Genomic DNA, 19997 nt, shown 5'->3' on the forward strand with positions numbered 1-19997 from the left:
GCTGACTATGGCATAGGATCGGGCTGGTATGGGTGGCCGACGGTGACCACAATAGTAGCGTCAGCAGCGACAGCAACAACCGTTGCTCGTGGCACAGTCGTGGGATGCGTGACAACTCTTGGCTCTCGGCAGCAACAAACAGTGTAGGAGGAGAGGATTGTGGCATCGATGTCAACTACTCATGTGGTCGACAAGGAGGAGCCAACGTCATCAGCGATCGGGCGGCTGCTACGGCACCAGCAGTGGTGTCACAAGAGCATGTGGGCATAGGAGAGAGGGAGCTGGGCTAGGTTTCTAGTCTCGTCGGAGATGGCAGTAGAGGCAATGCACTGGCGGCAGATGCACGCAATGACGACTGGGCGAAAAGCAACACTGTAAGCGTGTGGTGTGCGTGAGGGTAAAAGTAGCGAAACACGCATGTGCGCGTGAGTGAGGCGAGACGTGGAGGGGAGAAGATGGCAATGTCGACCAGTTGCATTGGCAGGGAAGCGACGCCGATGGTCGGCGCACAAGCGACATCACGTGCGGCAAGCATATGCTGCTGTCGCACGGCGACAATTTAACTTAGGGTTTAATTACAAAAAACCTAAGATGACGTTTGGTTTAGATGTTTGGGAATAAGGGAATGGATTAATTCTCAAACCTTGTGTTTGTAGGGGATCGGTGGCCGGCTTGAAGGGGGTTAGATAGACGACACCCCCCAAATCTATCGCTCTTCCTACGATGTTAGCTTGCGCAACGGAATACAAACAAAATAAACAAGCTAAACACTAAAGGAAATACAAAGACTAAGAAAGAATAAGCAAACCGCTAACACGTCGATATAACGTGGTTCGGAGATAACTTACTCCTACTCTACGGCTGTCCGTAAGGTGGATGATCCCTCAATCCGTCGGTGGATTAGTTCCTGGTAAACTCTAGCTAGCTCAAACATCCTTGTGGGTGGAGAAACCTCACCACAAACTCACCAAGACCTCTTGGACACAAGGGAAACTCTTGAGCACTTGTAGACTACTAATTAAACTTTAACGAAGTCCAATTTTGTCAACCTTAACTAAGCTCCTAAGGCTTGGTTATATAAGCCACGGGTTGGAAACCCCACCTACCAGTCGACTGCCAAAACCATAAGTTGACTGCCCTCTTGTGGAAATTCGACTGTTACATCCCAATGGCTCGATACGAGTCGACTGCTAAAAGCATCAGTTGACTACTCCACACTGGTCGAGCGAACAGAAACATTCTGTTCGCTCCCAGTCGATTGTCCAGTCGACTACATCAGTCGACTAATGAAAACACTAGTCGACTGCTACAGTAACTGCTATAGTAATTGCTGCAGTACTGCTAAAGTAACTGCTACAATAAACCCTAAAACTAGGATTTTACCCTGAGTACAATCTCTCATGCACTCGTACCCTCACGACTCACTTGACCCTTCATTACAACCTTGACCTCTAGCCTTCAAGCCTACTTCCTTTGGTTCTCGTCCCTCAAATGTATCCAAGCCCGCGGCTCATCGCCAATGTTATCCTTCGCGTATGCCTCGAAGTCGCTTCCCTTAGCCCTTATTCTTGCTGCTTTGTCTACGGTCTCTCAGATGCTCCATCCTTCACCGGACCCGAAGCTATTACGTTGAGTTATATGCGTATCCTGCAAACCTGCACACTCATATACGCATATCAAATACATAGGTGAACCTAACTTAAACCGTTTGCCCAAACACCAAAACATATAGTTGCACGGACCATTGGAATTGCTCCAACAATCTCCTCCTTTTTGATGTTTGGCAATACGTTTAAGTTAGGGAAAACATAATAGCAAAACAATATGCTAAAAATAATAGACTTACACTGCTAAGGCTACATACTTGGACTTACACCGCCGAATGGACTTACGTTGTCAAGGCTACACGCTTGGACTTACATTCGGCCGAATGGACTTACATTGCCAAGGCTACACACTTGGACTTACACTGCCGAAATAAAATGCAACATGCATTGGAACCTATCCCAAAGCTCCCCCTACACCTAAGCTCCCCATTGAGCTAGGAATTTTCAACAGAGATATTTAAGAACCTATCACAAAGCTCCCCCTACGTAAAAACACTAAGATTTTCTCAACTAAACCTTACTTCTCCCCTTTTGCCTAACATCCAAAAAAAACTTTTGAACAATATCCCAATTGTTGAACACTTATCATCCAACTGACCCTAAACTCGTGTATTCATCCCCCATGGATCCCATACATCTAAACGAATTGACACGGTCAAGCACAGCGCTGAAAAATAGTTTCAGGCTAGTATCAATCGACTACAAGAAGTACCAGTCAACTGTCCTTATCGAAATGAGCTTACAGAGACATTCTGTGCTAAAAAAATACTATTACCAGTCGACTGATAACTGTATCAATCGACTGGTACACTTTTTTGGTAAAAATCAACCTTTTCTGACTAATTTTAGAAATGCACCAGAAATTCCACAGACCTCCAAAAAATCTTAAATTTTGTGGAGAAGTCTATTTTATCAGTGTCTATTTGGGAAAAATATATATAAAAATATATTTATCACAAATCTCAAGTTTTACATAAAACTCAAAACTAGCTAAATAGTTCAATTAAACATTGACATAAATTCCTAGTTTTGGCTTCCTCTTGATGTATTTGCCCATACTAACCCATAATACATCCCTAGCATTGGTTTATATGTCATGTATACATTAAAAACCAATTATCATGCTCTATGACTCCAATGTCATATTTTATGCATGAAACACAACTCAATTGTGCCAATTCCTTAAGGTTGAGACTCAAGTCTGTCTCCAAATCATTTGGCACACTCCATGGTTCCTCTAAACTCCCAAGTAATACCCACTTGAGATCTATTTTTTATGGATCCCAACTTGACTCTTTGAGCTCCCCCTAGAGCTCTTAACCTTAGTCACCTCCCTAGGTGACTCATCTATAATTGTTAGGCCACATTGGTGCACCTCCGGTGACACTTGGCCTACAAACCTAACATTCTTAACCTTGAACACTTTTTCCTTGGTTAATTTCTCCCTACCTTTAAATGACTTTCCCTTGCCATTTATTGACTTCTCCTTGCTATAGTCATATACAACCCTAGCATAAGACTTTACCTTAGCATTGGAGACATTAGATCTGTATTTCAAACCCGATCTATCATTGTTGGGTTTTTGACTACCCAACACCATGCTTAACCCTCTAGATCCAACATTGAATCTATCTAGGGTTTTCTCCAATTGATCAAGCTTTGCTTTCAAAGCTTGATTTTCCCTTTCTAGGTTCCTAAACCTAGAGTTAACATGTCCACCATGGACATTCCTAGACCTACCCACTTTTCTAGGCATATATCTCTCCTTCTTGGGATTAATGCCTTGGGTCTCCTTAGGTCTATCGTTTCTAGAGTTATCATGAATGAGTTTCCTAGGGTTATAATCGACATTTACCCTACTCCTATCATGATATTTGAAACCAAAGTTATGAATGAGTAAATAATAGCAATTATTTTTAGCATGTATGAGTGTATAAAAATTAAACCTTGAATTGCAATTCAAGTTAGGGTATACCTCCCTTACCCTTGAAGCTCTCCCTTGACTTGAGCTTTTCTTCTTCTTCTCTTTCTCCCATTTCTTTAATTGCACAAGCTTCTTGATCTCCCTCTTCTTGGGGTATTTTATGTGGTAGTGTCTCTTCTCTCCACATGTGAAGCATATGATGCGCATTCTCCTTCTTTGGGCTTCTTCATTCTTAGAACCCTTGTTAGTGTTTAACATAACTTGAATGTATTTAGGATTTACCTCTTTCTTACTTATTGGACACCTACTCCTGTAGTGTCCCTTCTCATTGCATCTGAAGTAAACGATGTGGTCTTTTAACTTCACTTCGATGGAGATGCTCACTAGGTTGACCTCCAAGACCTCTTCTTCATTCATCTTGGATTCTTCTTCAACCTTTGAGGATGTAGATGATACCTTATCCTCCTTCTCCTCCTCGGATGTTGAGCATGACTCAACTTCCGGTTGCTCAACCTCCTCTCCTTGAGTAATTGAATCCATCTCCTTGGGCTTTACCTCTTCATGTGTAGGCAAAAGTTCCTCTCCTAGAACTTTCTTCAACATACTCCACAACTCGTGAGCGTTCTTGTATTCACCTACACGACGTATCATGTTAGAGGGTAAAATTTCAATCAACATTGATATTACCTTTGAATTTGCCTCCAATCGTGTGGTTTGCTCCGCCGTCCAATGTCATGGTCGGAGCTTCTTTCCTTTCTTGTTCTTCAGGACTTTGAATGGTTCCTCGACGACCATCATCGTGTCCCAATTCGTCTCGAAGAAGTTCTTCATTTTCACCAACTAAAACGTGATGTCCCACAAGCTTCCTCCTTCGAACTTCGGCGGTTCAATCAAGTCGATCATCTTCTTGTATTTGCTCTTTTCGTAGATTAGTCCGGTGAAGTGCGACCTTGGCTCTGATACCACTTGTAGGGGATCGGTGGCTGATTTGAAGGAGGTTGGATAGATGACACCCCCCAAATCGATCGCTCTTCCTATGATGTTAGCTTGCGCAGTGGAATACAAACAAGCTAAACACTAAAGGAAATACAAAGACTAAGAAAGAATAAGCAAACCGCTAACACGTCGATGCAATGTGGTTCGGAGATAGCTTGCTCCTACTCCACGACTGTCTGTAAGGTGGACGATCCCTCAATCCGTTGGTGGATTAGTCCCCGACAAACTCTGGCTAACTCAAACCTCCTTGTGGGTGGAGAAACCTCACCACAAACTCACCAAGACCTCTTGGACACAAGGGAAACTCTTGAGCACTTGTAGACTACTAATTAGACTTTAACCAAGTCCAATTTCATCAACCTTAACCAAGCTTCCAAGGCTTGGCTATATAGGCCATGGGTTGGAAACCCCGCCTACCAGTCGACTGCCAAAACCATCAGTCGACTACCCTCTTATAGAAATTTGATCATTACATCCCAACGGCTCGATACCAGTCGACTGCTAAAAGTATCAGTCGACTACTCCACACTGGTCGAGCGAACAGAAGCATTCTGTTTGCTCCCAGTCGACTGCTACAGTACTGTTACAGTAACTACTACAATAAACTCTAAAACTAGGATTTTACCCTGAGTACAATCTCTCATGCACTCGTACCCTCATGACTCACTTGACCCTTCATTACAGCCTTGACCTCTAGCCTTCAAGCCTACTTCCTTTTTCTCTCGTCTCTCGGATACATCCAAGCCCGCGACTTGTCCCCAATGTCAACCTTCGTGTATGTCTTGAAGTCGCTTCCCTCGGCTCTCGTCCTTGCTGCTTTGTCTACGGTACCTCGGATGCTCCATCCTCCACTGTACTCGAAGCCATCAAGCTTAGTCATATGTGTATCATGCAAACCTGCACACTCATATACACATATCAAATACAAGGGTGAACCTAACTTAAAACCTTTGCCTAAACACCAAAACACATAGTTGCACGGACCATTAGGATTGCTCTAACAGTGTTTAGTTGATGGGAATGAAATTAAAATTTTGGAATGAAATACAAAAACCTCGGTATTGATAAAATCCACCTCTTCCCTTAAGTTTTGATGGAAATAGGAATGAGAATTAAGTTTTGGATGAAAATACCCTTAATATATTTGTTTAATTTTTCTTTCATAACACTTTCTCTCTCCTTATTCTCTCTTATTATACTTTCTCTCTCCTTATTCTATCATCACACTTTTTTTATCATACTTTATCTCTCCCATCATATATTCTCTCATTTTCTTTCATCCACTTTCTCATTCTTCATTCGTTTCCATCATACTTTCTCTCTCCTCATTCTCTCTCATCATGCTTTCTCTCCCATCACACTCTCTTCCCTTATTTGTTCTCATCACATGTTCTCTCTTATCATGCTTTCTCTCTTATCATACTTTCTCTCTCCTCAATCTCTCCCACCACACACTCTCTCTCTTCATTTTTTCCTATCACACTTTCTCTTTCTTCATTCTCTACCATCATATTTTTTCTCTCATTATAATTTTTTCTCTCCTCATCCTCTTTCATTATGGTCTCTCTCATCACACTCTCTTTTCTCATTTTCTCTCATCACATTTCCCTCTCTTCATTCTTTCCCATCATATTTTCTCTCTCATCATTTTTTCTCTCACATTCACCTTTTCCTCACATCTAATTTTTTTCACTTATTTTTCTCTAAGTGTAAAAAAATAAAACTTGGTTTATTCAGATAGAAAATATTCAACTAACCAAATATTATTTTTAAGAGTGATATTCATGCTCATACTCATTTTCATTCCACAATACTATAATTCTCATTCTCATTCTGATTCCTAGGAAAGAACTAAACGTCACCTAAGTTTAGCTTCTATCAACTCCTCCTTTAAATAGGATATTTCTAAACAGATTTTTCATTATCTCCTTTATCCCCATAAAGTAGAAAAAGACTCCTATAAAATCAAGATTTTTTTTTAAAAAATTCAAGAAAATCCTATCATTTATTTTCATATTAATTATCACTTATTATTTATTTATTTTTCTATATATTTAATTTCTAAAGACTTCTGGCCTGTGGTACAGGATCAGCATGTTCGGTGCTTGCTAGTGGTTCGACTAGTGACTAGCAGAGTCTTCAGCTCAGGCTCGTCGACTCGCTGACCTGTCGCCGATATAGCTACGTTGTTCGGCACTCGACAGTTGACTGCTATCTCCTATTGCTCCTGCACCATTTTTTTTCAGCTTGGACATTTATTAGTATCTCTAACTTTTCTTGGGTTAACATCACGGTGGTGAGTCATCCAGCGCCCTTCATCTTCACGTCTTGGATGTAGATGAAGTTCACAGAGATAGCGCCAAATATGATCCTGTCCGAAAGCTTAGAAGATGGCTAGCTGGGAACGTGGCTCTGATGTTGACTGGAAGAAGACTCCGCGCTGTCCTGCAAAACCAGGAGCATTAGTGCCGAGTTAGGGAAGGGGTCCCCAGTGTTGGTCCTCCGACGCTTAAGTCAATGATCTATGTATGAGGAGAAGAACAGTAAAAAGATTGTAGCAATGAGCATGTTCAAATGTGAAGCATGACATCCCTTCGCCTATGGATGAAGCCTCCCTTTTACAGTGTTACTGTAGTGTCTGTGCACGCATCTCAAAGCATATGCACATTTTTCAAAGCTTCCAAAGAAAAGACAAGTCGAAAAGTGTCTTTAAATAAGTATGTAAATCTCTGATGTGATAGGCTAGAAGTTTCTAAAGTAGAATTTGTTGCAAAATATTCTATGTTGTCAGCAGCACAAACTTCCAAAGGAGTACGATAAGCCGTGTATATGGGTCCCACTGTCGACCAATAGGGGTAGTTTGGTCGGGACGTCACCAACTCAGTCGTACTGAATCGAACTATTGACTTGTTCTTCACTCGACCTTATTGTTATCATAGGGACGTATTATGCCCGATCAAACCTAAGATCCAATCAACTAAAATATAAACACATAATTACTATACTCATATTTTAGATAACTTTACAATAATAACTTAAATAAATGTTACGAACAATTACAATCGTGCTACGTCGATAGATAATCATCCATCATTAAAAAAATAGAGTAGTAAATGTTTTTCTTAAATTTTTTTTGAAGCTATCCTTTAAGAGACTAATTACCTGTCAAATTATATTGATAATTCATTAATATATGTTCAGTACTAATGTCTGAATGGTCAATATTTGAAAAAATCAGCAACAAAATAATAATTAAAATGATTATCTTTTTAATTTATCGATGCCTAATTTATATATATATATATATATATAATTCATTAGCATATATATATATATATAATTCATTAGCCTTCCAAAAACAATTTTTTTTTCATCATGTTGCAGCTTGTGCATTTAATTTTGAAAATTCATTTAGTTATAACCAAACAAATGACGTAAAATTGATTATAAAAGCAATGGCAAACTTGAAACGAAGTCAAATTCATCAGTTCCTTCAATCATGTCTCCTCTTCTTCAATTTCTTCTCCTTTTTCTTCTTTCGCTGCTCTGTTTTTCTCATGACTGCGACGCACAAGTTCCGGTCTTTGCATGCGACGTGGGCGCCAACCCATCCTTGGCGGCTTTACCATTCTGCAACGCCACCCTGGATCCTCTCTCTCGCGCCAAGGACCTGGTGAGCCGACTCACTCTGGCGGAAAAGATCAGTTTCATGGGCCACAAAACCGTCGACACGCCGCGCCTCGGCATCCCCGCCTACAACTGGTGGAGCGAGGCGCTGCACGGCGTCTCCTTTGTCGGCGGCGGCTCGCACTTCTCGGGCTTAGTCCCCGGCGCCACCAGCTTCCCCCAAGTCCTCCTCACCGCCGCCTCTTTCAACGTCTCTCTGTTCGAATTAATTGGCGAAGTGGTATCGACAGAGGCGAGAGCCATGCACAATGTGGGCCACGCGGGGCTCACCTTCTGGAGTCCCAACATCAACATCTTCAGAGACCCGCGGTGGGGAAGAGGGCAGGAGACGCCCGGCGAGGATCCCATCCTCACCAGCAAGTACGCCGTGGCCTTCGTCGCCGGCTTGCAGCGCAACCGACATGACCCTCAGAAGCTCAAGGTCGCAGCTTGCTGCAAGCACTACACAGCTTATGACGTAGACAACTGGAAAGGGGTGTCGCGTTTCACCTTCAATGCTATAGTACGTACTTCATTGCATTGCTATATATACCTTAATTAAATAGTTGTGCGACAAATATGAGATATATATATGTGGATGCGACGATGAATTAGGTGACGGAACAAGATATGGCAGACACGTTCCAGCCGCCATTCAAGTACTGCGTGACCAAGGGTGCGGCAGCCTGTGCCATGTGCTCCTACAACAAAGTCAATGGCAAGCCTACATGTGGTGACCCGGACCTTCTCTCTGGAGTCATCCGAGGACAATGGAACCTTAATGGGTAAGTGAATTGATCATCACCTATTTTGAAAGAGTCGAATCTTTAATTAATTACTATTTAATATAAAAATGTATAACCGCTATATTGATCATCACCTATTTTGCTTGTAGTTATATTGTTACCGATTGCGACTCGGTGGATGTTATGTACAACGCTCAACGTTATACAAAAACTCCAGAGGAAGCAGTTGCTCTCTCCCTTAAATCAGGACTCGATCTTAACTGTGGAACTTTCGTGGTCGAACACGCTCAAAATGCTATCTCACAAGGTAAGTTGTTGGAGGCTGATGTGGACAAGGCCATCACCAACACTTTCAAGGTGCTGATGAGGGTCGGGTTCTTCGACGGCGATCCCCGGAAGGTGGGTCCGTACGGCGGCCTGGGACCCAAAGACATCTGCACGCCATCGAACAAGCAGTTGGCTCTCGAAGCCGCTCACCAAGGCATCGTCCTCCTCAAGAACCAGGATAACATACTACCCCTGAGCCCAGGTTCCTTCTCCATGGCCGTGATTGGCCCAAATGCTAAGGCCACCGTAACAATGCTCGGCAATTACAATGGCCTTCCATGCCTTTACGTGAGCCCTCTGGATGGGCTATCGGCCACTGTCAAGACCATTTACGCACCAGGGTGCGATTATGTGACCTGCAACGCCACGAGCCTTCACTTGGAGCCGGCAAAGGCTGCCGCCGCCCAGGCCGACGTTACCGTCCTCGTCGTTGGCTCCGATTACACTGTAGAAGTCGAGGGATTGGACCGCGAAACCTTGCTATTTCCAGGATTACAAGGGCAACTCATAGACGAGGTGACAGCAGCGTCGAAGGGGCCCGTGATCCTCGTCATGATGTCCGGAGGTCCCTTTGATATCAGCGCACAGCTGGCCAATCCCAAGATCAAAGGTATTCTCTGGATAGGCATCCCTGGTCAGTCTGGAGGACAGGCCCTTGCAGATGTAATCTTCGGTCGATACAACCCTAGTAAGTATCTATATATATATACACAATCATTTTGTTCTTTCAGATATATGCATGCTGACAACCCAAGTCTAACTCTTAGTTCTCTTTACACGTTCTCAGGTGGTAAGTCGCCATTCACATGGTACCATGAGAGCTTCGTGCAGAACGTTCCCATGACGGACATGCGCATGAGGCCAGATCCAGCTACAGGATACCCTGGTCGAACTTTCCGTTTCTACACCGGAAAGCCACTTTTCAAGTTCGGTCATGGGCTCAGCTACACTAAATTTACCCACCTCCAAGTTCGAGCCCCTCGGACACTCTCCCTCGGCCTCGGAGAAGAGCACCCATGCTATTCGGGAAATTGCAACTCGATCAGTCTCGCGTCCGCTACTGAGCGTTGCGCGGAGATGAGCTTCGATGTGCGGTTGCAAGTGCACAACTCCGGTGACATGGCTGGGAGCCACACGGTGCTGCTCTTCAACAAGCCGCCGCGTCTGCACAATGCGCCCAAGGAGCAGTTGGTGGCGTTCGAGAAGATCTTCTTGGAGCCTGGTCAAAGGAGCAGTGTGGCGTTCAGTTTGGACGTGTGCAAGGACCTGAGCGTGGCGGATGAGAATGGGAATTGGAGAGTGCCCTTGGGGTCCCACGTCCTTAGTGTAGGTGACTTGGAGCATACGTTTACGCTAACCGTGTAAGTAAACGAGCCAAGCTTAATTAATTGTATTTCTGATTAATCGAATGGATGCTCCAAAATAATGTTGCAGTTTTGTGTTAACGAATAAAAATCCTGTTTATTTGGGTTTCATATATAGTCATAGTTACCCTTTTTTTTTTTTTGTTTGAGCGGTAAAAATATATCGAAACTAAGAAAGTTACACGAAAGTTACCTGGATAGGACGATGCTTATAAAACGGTAAATATGAGTCTGCAATTTGAGCAACGTCTTCTCATTATAAACCACCTCACCTTCCAAACGGAATCATTTCCGATCTTATCATATAAGAAAAACACACAAGTTGTCACTAAATACTGAGCCTTCGTCAACCAGCCTTACTTTGGAATTGTCTCCGGAAAACTTTAAACAAATTTCTCACTATGTAGATGGCTGGTTAGATGTCGAGCTAGCTATTCTTAAATCTTTTCCCAAAGTTATCTCATGATAGGACAACAGGACAAAATATGATTATTTTGTATGATCGAGATGCGTAAGAGAGGAGGGGAGTTGAATCACGTGTATTTTTAAAACTTATATTTTATTTTAAAATTAAGTACGTAGCAGAAAAGATAAATGAAAAGCAAAAGAAAAATGTACACAAGTGATTTATTTGGTTCAGAACTTTCGTCGACTCCTATTCCAAGGCCCACGATCCCTCAGACCGTATGGATGGGCCGGGTAATCCACTATAAGCCTCTTCCGGAACCGTGGAACAGAGAATCAAATACAAGTATAAAAAATGAGAAAGTGTAAGAGTCTATAATTTTCTTTTATATAGTAAAGTAAACAACTTTAATTAAAATTACCAATTACACGAAAGATGTAGAGGTAGGAGTGATCATGTGTGGGTGTCAGTCTGCAGGTAGCGGTCGGATGTTTCAGAGCAGTAGAACAACAGTAGAGCGTAGTTGAAGTAGTAGAATAGTCGTCTGAGCTCCTGTTTGCTACTAGTTGAATAGGACTTTTAAGCACGGTTGAGGGCTCCTCCAAGTGCAAATCTGATCTCATAGATTTCGGACCCGATAAGCTCTGCAACCTATGGTCTTTATCCACACGAGGGTGCCTTCCAGACGCTTCGAGGTGGCTCAGCGCCATGCTCCAGGGCTCCTTCGTGCCTTTTCGTACTAGGTCTTTGTCCAAGGCATCCGAGGCGCCACCACTCTAACAGCGAGCACTGTTCACCCGAGCTATTCTTTGAGTTTTTCACTCTTGGAAATTTACGTTAGCCTAATAATAAAGAGTAACCTGCAAAACAGAATTAGTACATTTATAAAATAGTATTATTAATTAGATCATGTCCTTTTAAGACCAATATCTAGTCATGATATTAATTTAGGTTTTCAAAATAGGCCTAAACTGGACCAACGCCTACAGTCCTATCAGGACTCGTCCTCACTGAATCATGCTCCTTCAGTGACTTACTTCACTTACTATTAGTCGTCCTTGACTTGTCTTTTGACTCACCAGGTCTTCCCGCTAGTTGTCAGGTCTGCAGACCCAACTAGAGTATGGTCAACTGTTAGGTCCTGCAGACCTAGCTAAAGTTTTCGCTAGATATTGGGTCACTCCTTGACTTATTTAGACTTCCCACTAACTATCTGCAGGTCCAATAGATCTAGCTAGATTTTAGCCTAATGTCAGGTTCTCTAAACCCGTTAAGTCCTGTACACGTGGTAAAAATGTTAGATCACAACATCTAACTTTAATCCACTTGTCATTTATCAAAACCTGAGTTTGATCATTGGTGCTAACTGCACCAACACATTTGACTCTATAACTTGTTGGCACATGGAGCACTACCTGTGAGGTTCAAAAACTAATATATCCACTTTCCACAATTGTAAAATACGGTATCCCAAATAAAAATTTAATAATAAGGTTTTATAGGTGAATAACCTTAACGAAATTTTTTGAAAATTTTTCGGAGCTCGTATGAAATATGTTAAGGGGATCAATTATTGGGCTAGGGGAAAACCTGTTTAAGCTACCCTATTTGAATGAGGAAATGTTTAATTTCTTTAAATATTTCTTTTCTTTTTCTATTTCTTTTTCTGTTTTTTTCTTCACCCGCGCCCTAAGACCCCCCGACGCCGATGCTATTCTCTCTCGCGACGCCTGCCTCTTCGGCTTCCCCAAACTGTCGCCGCCACGCGACGCCTCCTCTACCACGCGTACAAAACCATCGGCCAAGCTTCTTCTCCTCATTTGCATCGCCTCGCCCTCTCCCTTCCCTCACGTTGAGCCACCCTTACTGCATTGCTGCCGCCCGATTGTGCCGATAGCCACCGCCGATTGGTGCCTAATGGTGAGTGGATGCTCTTGATTGGATCATCTTTCTCAATGTGGTTGCATTTTTGGTAGCTATTCGTGCCCTAGATTGGGTCCACAGCCACCAACGCCCCTTTCCGATGCCTCCTTCCTCTCGAATCCTCGTGGATCGCCACCTAAGGAGAGGAGATTCGACCGGGACTAGTTCACCTACAAATCTCCTTTCTCCGTTGGATCCGAGTCACATGAGCTCTCTTCGCCAGCGCTAACCTAGGGTTTTCGGAGGCCAAATTTGAGGTAGGTTTCCCTCCTAGATCTGGTTTTAGAGGTTTGGGTGTTGTGTTGTTGAATTGGATAACCAAAATAAAGTTGGGCAGTAGTCTTGTCGTTTCCGGCCAGTCAATCCTTTCGTTCATCACACACGCTCAAGTTTCCTTTCCATTTCCAGAAACTTTTGCTGCTGGATCTGAGGTAAACACCAATTTATCTACTGTTTGTGTATTCTGTTATTGGACTAATGATCTGGCCATCGATTCCTTAAATTGGACAGCATTGTCACCCTTGCCGACCATCACCTACTCCGGCCAATTACACTAGCAGATGCTATACAGGGGTTCCGAAAATTTTGGTGAGTTTTGGATTGATTATGTTTGAAGCAAACCCTAATTGGAAGGTGAAATAGTTAGGATTGCTTAATCTATTTTATTATGTTTTAGAGATTCTTTTATTAGTTGACATCTCTAGTTGATTAGTTTAAGGATATTAACTATGAAGGAAGGAGAAGAGTATCAAATGGAATTGAACTCTAGCTTCCTACTCATATTAGGATTTTATTTAGCTATTGTGTTTATAATGAAGCTTAGCTATACTGTGCATATTATATGCAGGACGTTGATTCAAGACGGGCGTCTCGACGTAGGATTTCTGGATACGATCTTCTTTTGAGGCGAGTACCTTTGACTTATCTTTTTGATATTACCATTCTGATATGCTTAGTAGGTTATAACTAGTAGTAATAGTTATGTTTATATCTGTTTGGTATATCACTACTTGAAACCCGTAGTATGCCTACTTTGTTATCTATTGTGTATTTATGTGCATGTCCTCTTGATTCTTATCATGTGTACTTATGTAGTGACATACAATGCATTACCAGATACAAGTCTAGCTACTAGATATACTTGGCTTGTGTATCTAGTTTTATTTCTTGGCATGTGTACCTAGGTTTATTTCTTGGCATGTGTACCTAGGTTTATTATATGACATGTGTACCTAGATCATTGTTATGGACTTGGTTCCCTTTTTGGTACACATTATGAGGAGGCTGGTATTTTCAGGTTTACATACTTAGTGTCACGCATCATTTTGCATGATTGCATGCTGAGAGATTGTTGACTCTATTATTGTTGAGCACATCGCAGTTACATGATCTGCACACACAACCACTCATGGGTTAGTGGTTTTATCAGGCAGGGTGTGTGGCAGTTTTGTTCTGTCAGACTCCGCTGGTCCGCTCATGGGTAGTGTTGACTATAGCGTGGTAGTGGGCAGGGATCTCTCCTCTTGACTATGACACGAGGAGATGAGAGCTTTGACTCCCCCACTCTATTTGGGGTAGGAGGATAGGTGTACTCTAACATTATCCTGTCCACTCGGTCACTCAGGAGTAGTGATGACAGAGTGCATAGTTGTCATAGCCATACCCACTCGATCTCACCATCGTGTGTGAGGTGGCTGACTGGCATCAGGGGTGACCAGGACATTTGCATCATATGCATAGATTGCATCTATTGCCTGTGATTTCTGCATTTGTATGTTGCATTTTTTTATGGATGCATATGTTTGACATGCATACAAGAGACATGATGCATTTGGTCTGACGACCCTTATATCCAGATAGGAGGTCCTGGTGAGTACAACTTCTTTGCTTGTTCAGTTTTCACATTTCTTGTTATTGATCAGAAGACTATACTCCATGATTATTACTGTTAGATATATCTTACTATGCATGTTAGTTCGAAACCCGCTGAGTTCTTGAACTCACCCCATTGCTTTATTTCTATTTCAGGTTGAGTGTGTCAGGAGGTTCCAGTCGCTAGTCCCCACTCCGTATCGATATGGTTTCTTATGTTTTCAAGTTTTTGTTCTTGGTATGTGTATACATACTTGATGTGATGTGTAGTTAGTGCACTCATGTATTTTATATCGAGTTTTTGGTACTTTACCCATGTTTTCCGCTGTGAAGGTTTTTCGTTGTGGGTTGTGTTTTCCTCGTTGTAATGGAGTAGGTTTTTATTAAACTGCATGGTTGTGATTGTCAGCCGGAGGTTATACTATATAAACTGCGTGGATTGTCTATTTTTTTATTATTTTTATTATATATGTTCCGACCGTGTTCGCTGAGGATTGTGGGGCTTTGAGGGCTATGTAGTCAAGTTTCAGATTGTCACTCATACAGGGGAGATGTTGCCAAAATTTTATCGATAAGGACTCCCTCGGGGTGTGACAATAATCATCGGTGAGCAAGCATCCAATAATAAAATCGGTGCTTGGGCAGTAGGCTGACTTTCCATACAATTGGCACCTAAGAGACAACCACTGCCTATGGTTGGAAAAACTTGTAGACATTAGTTGTCATTCTTCTCAACTGCAGAATATTTCCAAAGCTTCATGTTAGCCTCCCCATAGCCTTCTTCTCCTTGCACAATTTGATCACGAATGTAAACCAACTTTTTTTTATCAAAGGGGAGGTCGACGCTTTGCATTGTCACCATAAACAATTTGCTCCCCTGAGGTAATGACACTAATGCACCCAACGACAAATCCTTCTTAGTTTGAATGTTCCATAATGTCTGACATAGTAAAACATTATTTCATGCATGCAAGTCCCGAATTTCATAGCCTCTTTTGTCTTTGGATAAACAAATAGTCGCTTATGAGATAGACAGATGCTTGGTGGACTCTGATTATCTTTGAATAAATTAGCCCATGATTTGCCACGATTAGTCTGTGTGATCTGTCCACTACTGTGATTATCCGTACTCGCAGCCCCACCAAGCGCCGGAATCACAATCCTCAACATGTCCAGCAAGTTCCACACCATTTGTTCTAGCTATGCTAGCAAAATTAGCAATAATTTCATTAGCCCTCAACTTGGGTACAGCCAACTCAACAACCTGTGGCATCTCATGATCCTTGTTGACATCCACATCAGTAAGGCCAACAAGAGACTTGCCAACTAATGGGAAATACTACAATAAATAAGTAAAATAACAATGAATTATTAGCGATAAAATATGAGTTTGTGGTTAAATAGCATTATTAGCGGCAAAATATCATATAATTGTGAATAATAATACTAAAAAATATTTTTTCTAGAAAAATCAAAATATTAGCGACGATTTTTGCTAATTCACCGCTAATAGGGTTTTAGTGGGCCTAGTTATAAAAGTTTTAACGGTGAATTAGGTTAATTCGCTGCTAAAGTTTGGTATTAGCGATGGATGTTACAAATTCGCCGCTAACATTTGTAATATGAAAACCCTACAACTTCTTTTTCTTGAGGCTACCACACACTTCTTCTCCTCCACTGCACCGCCCTTTTCCTTTAACGATTTTGACAAATCTTCCTTGTCTCCGGCGAATCTTCCTTCCCTCTTGCTCCAGTGATTGCTCCTCCTCCAACCCGACACCAGTTATCTTCCTATTCTGACTGCTGCTCCAATCTTTTCTCCCACAATAGAAACTTTTCATCTAGTATTTTCAATATTTTTAATCATAATTTTAGAGTTTTTTATACTTAGATGATCATTCGACGGATATTTTGATATTTAGATGATAATTTTAGAGTTATTTTGATCCTTAGATAATAATTTTATTCTTCATCTAGTATTTTTAATAATTTTTAATCATAATTTTAGTATTATTTTGATACTTGGATGATAACTTTAGGGATATTTTAATATTTAGATGATGATTTTAGAATTATTTTAATCCTTGGATGATAATTTATGGGTTATTCTTCATCTAGTATTTTTATATTTTTTAAATAATTTTAGGATTATTTTGATACTTAGATGATAATTTTAAGATTATTTTGATACTTAAATAATAATTTTAGGGTTATTCTTCATTTAGTATTTTTTAAAATATTTTTAATCATAATTTTAGGATTATTTTGATACTTAGATAATAATTTTAGAGATATTTTGATACTTAGATGATAATTTTAGGATTATTTTGATGCTTAGATGATAACCAAAAGTTATTTAATTTAAGATGTTTAATTAATTTTATTGAAAATTATCATAAAACTTATTTATAAGAGTTATTTATTAAATAATAAGAATTGTTTATATATTTAACCATGTTTTATAAATATGAATAAAAGTTGGATAATAATTGAGAATGAGATTAGTAATTAATATATAAATGAGTTGAATCAGTTTTTGAAGGTTACGGAGAATTGTATAATAAGTTTGAATTTATCAAAAATTAGTTGTTCATATTAAAGGTGTGATAATTTATTTAAATATGAGTTGAATTATGTTCGAGGACATCTTTATAGGTGGAGATTTGAAAAATTCTATAAAGTTTAGAATTTACATGGAAAAGATGCTAAATTATCTAGTAATATAAAAATTATCAATGAAGGAGAACATTATCTTGATTTTCAAGAAAATGATTTTCAAGGTATATTTACTGATTTAAGAAATGCAGAAAATATTAATATTAAAAATCATAAGGGTTAAATTATAAAAGTTATAAAAATAATATTTTAAAAAATACTTAATTAATCTAGTAAGTAATAATTTATTTTGGATTCTAAAATTTATTTTAGCCTGTTAAATACTCTACATATGCATGCTAGAAAGTAATGTGCTTGATATTATTGGTTAAATTATTTTTTGTAAACTTGCTGTTCAATTTTCATTAGGTTTTAACTTTTTTTGTTAAAAAAATTTGTCCATGTTAGTAGAAAGAATTTCAAAATTTTTTGACTATTAAATAATTTTTTTTAATAAAAATCAAATTTCTAAAATTTTTCAAAGATTGATTTTTAAAAAACTTGATTTTTCTACATATAACTGTTATATTGTCAATGTTTAAAAAAACTGGTAAGTTATTTTGACGTATACATATATTTTAAGAATTTAATTTCAAAAATAACTATTTTTGTAAAAAAATATTTATTTTCTAAATATTTTTCTCATATTTTTTTTGTTATTAGATTGATTCCATTTAACATTTACAAAAATTTTCAAGTTTATTTCAAAAATTAAAAGTAATTTTTAAATTATTTTTGGCAAACTGAGGTTTAATTTTTAAAAATTATTTTATTTATAAAATATTTTTGGAAAAAATTTACAACCTTGGATCATCTATGTAAACCCTTAGAAAATCTTTCAAATCTTTTCTCTATCATTTTTTATTTATTTTAATATGTTTGATGGGATCAAATGGGGGAGTAGTGTTAAATCAAGAAGGAGAACTTAATTGTAAATATTATAATTATTATTTGTTTATAATTTCTTATCTTTTACCCTAACTTTATCTCGGTTGATTCACATAAAAAATGAAAAGATTGTATGTATCCCGATTTAGTTTTAATGTTGATCATCCTAGTTAAGTTATATCCTATGTATTTTGATGTATTATGTCTAAGTGTGTAGGAATTTAGGAATATAAGAAGTAGAATAGAAGAGACAGCGAGTGAGAAGAATAGCACGAGAAGGGAGCCAACAGGCTCAGTACATTCGAGAGAATAGGAGCTGTGGAAAAGTATATCGGTGGAGCGAGAAGAACACGCAAAGTACATCCAAGGGGCGAGGAGGCTGGAGGATGTCTGCTTGAGGAGAATGTAGGATTTGAGTTCGAGTGAACTCAATTCCAAATGGTCGGAAGATGTGAATAGTCAATATGGAAATTGACCATCCTAGGCGTCTCTAACTGACTAGAAGCGCCCTAGTGTCTTGAAGACTCAAGGCGTCTCAGATGACTTGAGGCGACTCGGATTCCCAGCATAGCTATCGTCACAGAAGGGGCTTGAGGCACCTCTGTTGGATGGAGATGTCGTCGAGGAGATAAGCAGGGGAGTCCATGTTAGTTGATCTAAGGCGCCTCCGATGAACTGAGATGCCTCCAATCTGCAGATCAGCTAGAGCATTGTTGCAATGAGGATAAGAGTCAACACAACTGAGAAACCTCTGATGGAACTGAGGCGCCTTCTTTGGAACTGAGGTGCCTTCATTATAACTAAGACACTTCCAGTGTGCTATGTTAGCAAACGGTCATTTCTACCAGAATACTATAAATAGGGGCTTCGTCCTCTTAGTTGTAACAGCACATTTTGCATTCATTTCTAAATTTAGTTTTAGTTGTCTGTATGATGAACGTTGTACGGGGCTTCTTCACCTTCGACATTGTCAAAGTAGGAGTTTGTTAGTATGCTACCAATTGTTTTGGATTAACAACCACTCAGGTTGTAACACAATAAATCGTTTGAGTCTCTTACAAGAGACAAAATGGATAGGTGAGAAGGTAAAGATGATAGAGAACTCGGGTTTTAAGTTATGACACACTAGAAAGAGTAAAGCAAGAAATGGAGTGAGTATTATTGTATATAGTTTGTTAAAGGATGAAGTTGTAGGAGTAGTTAGAAAAGGGGATAGAATTATAGCACTTAAGATAATAGTGGCGAAAGAAACTATGAACATAATTAGCGTATATGCACCACAAGTAGGATTAGATGAAACTACCAAATTAAGGTTTTGGGAGGACTTAGATGAAATTTTACAAAATATTCCACCAAATGAAAGGATTTTAATAGGAGGTGATCTAAATGGGCATGCCAGAGTGAAAAATGAGGAATATGAGAGAGTATATGGGAGTTATGGGTTTGGAACGAGGAATGAGGAAGGGAAAACTATATTAGATTTTGCGATAGCATATGATCTTTGATATGGGTTAGGTTTAGTAGGTCCCTGGTGAAGGGAAGAAAGGAGATAAGGGAATCATGGAAAATAGACCAATATCGACCAAGACATACCTCAAAGGAGGTAGGACAATATCGGTCGAG

The 19997-nt window shown here is 39.9% G+C and overlaps 1 protein-coding gene across 1 annotated transcript; it reads left to right on the forward strand.

Annotated features, from left to right (window-relative positions):
- Positions 1 to 8068: 8068 nt before the first annotated feature.
- LOC122001743 (beta-xylosidase/alpha-L-arabinofuranosidase 1-like) lies at positions 8069 to 10631 on the forward strand. Its single transcript, XM_042557000.1, has 4 exons — positions 8069 to 8716; positions 8809 to 8978; positions 9089 to 9954; positions 10054 to 10631. Exons 1-4 carry the CDS (start codon positions 8237 to 8239, stop codon positions 10629 to 10631), a joined length of 2094 nt encoding a protein of 697 aa, XP_042412934.1. The 5' UTR covers positions 8069 to 8236.
- Positions 10632 to 19997: the final 9366 nt, after the last annotated feature.

Source organism: Zingiber officinale, chromosome 1B (genome assembly GCF_018446385.1).
Source record: "Zingiber officinale cultivar Zhangliang chromosome 1B, Zo_v1.1, whole genome shotgun sequence".
Classification (NCBI taxonomy): Eukaryota; Viridiplantae; Streptophyta; class Magnoliopsida; order Zingiberales; family Zingiberaceae; genus Zingiber; species Zingiber officinale.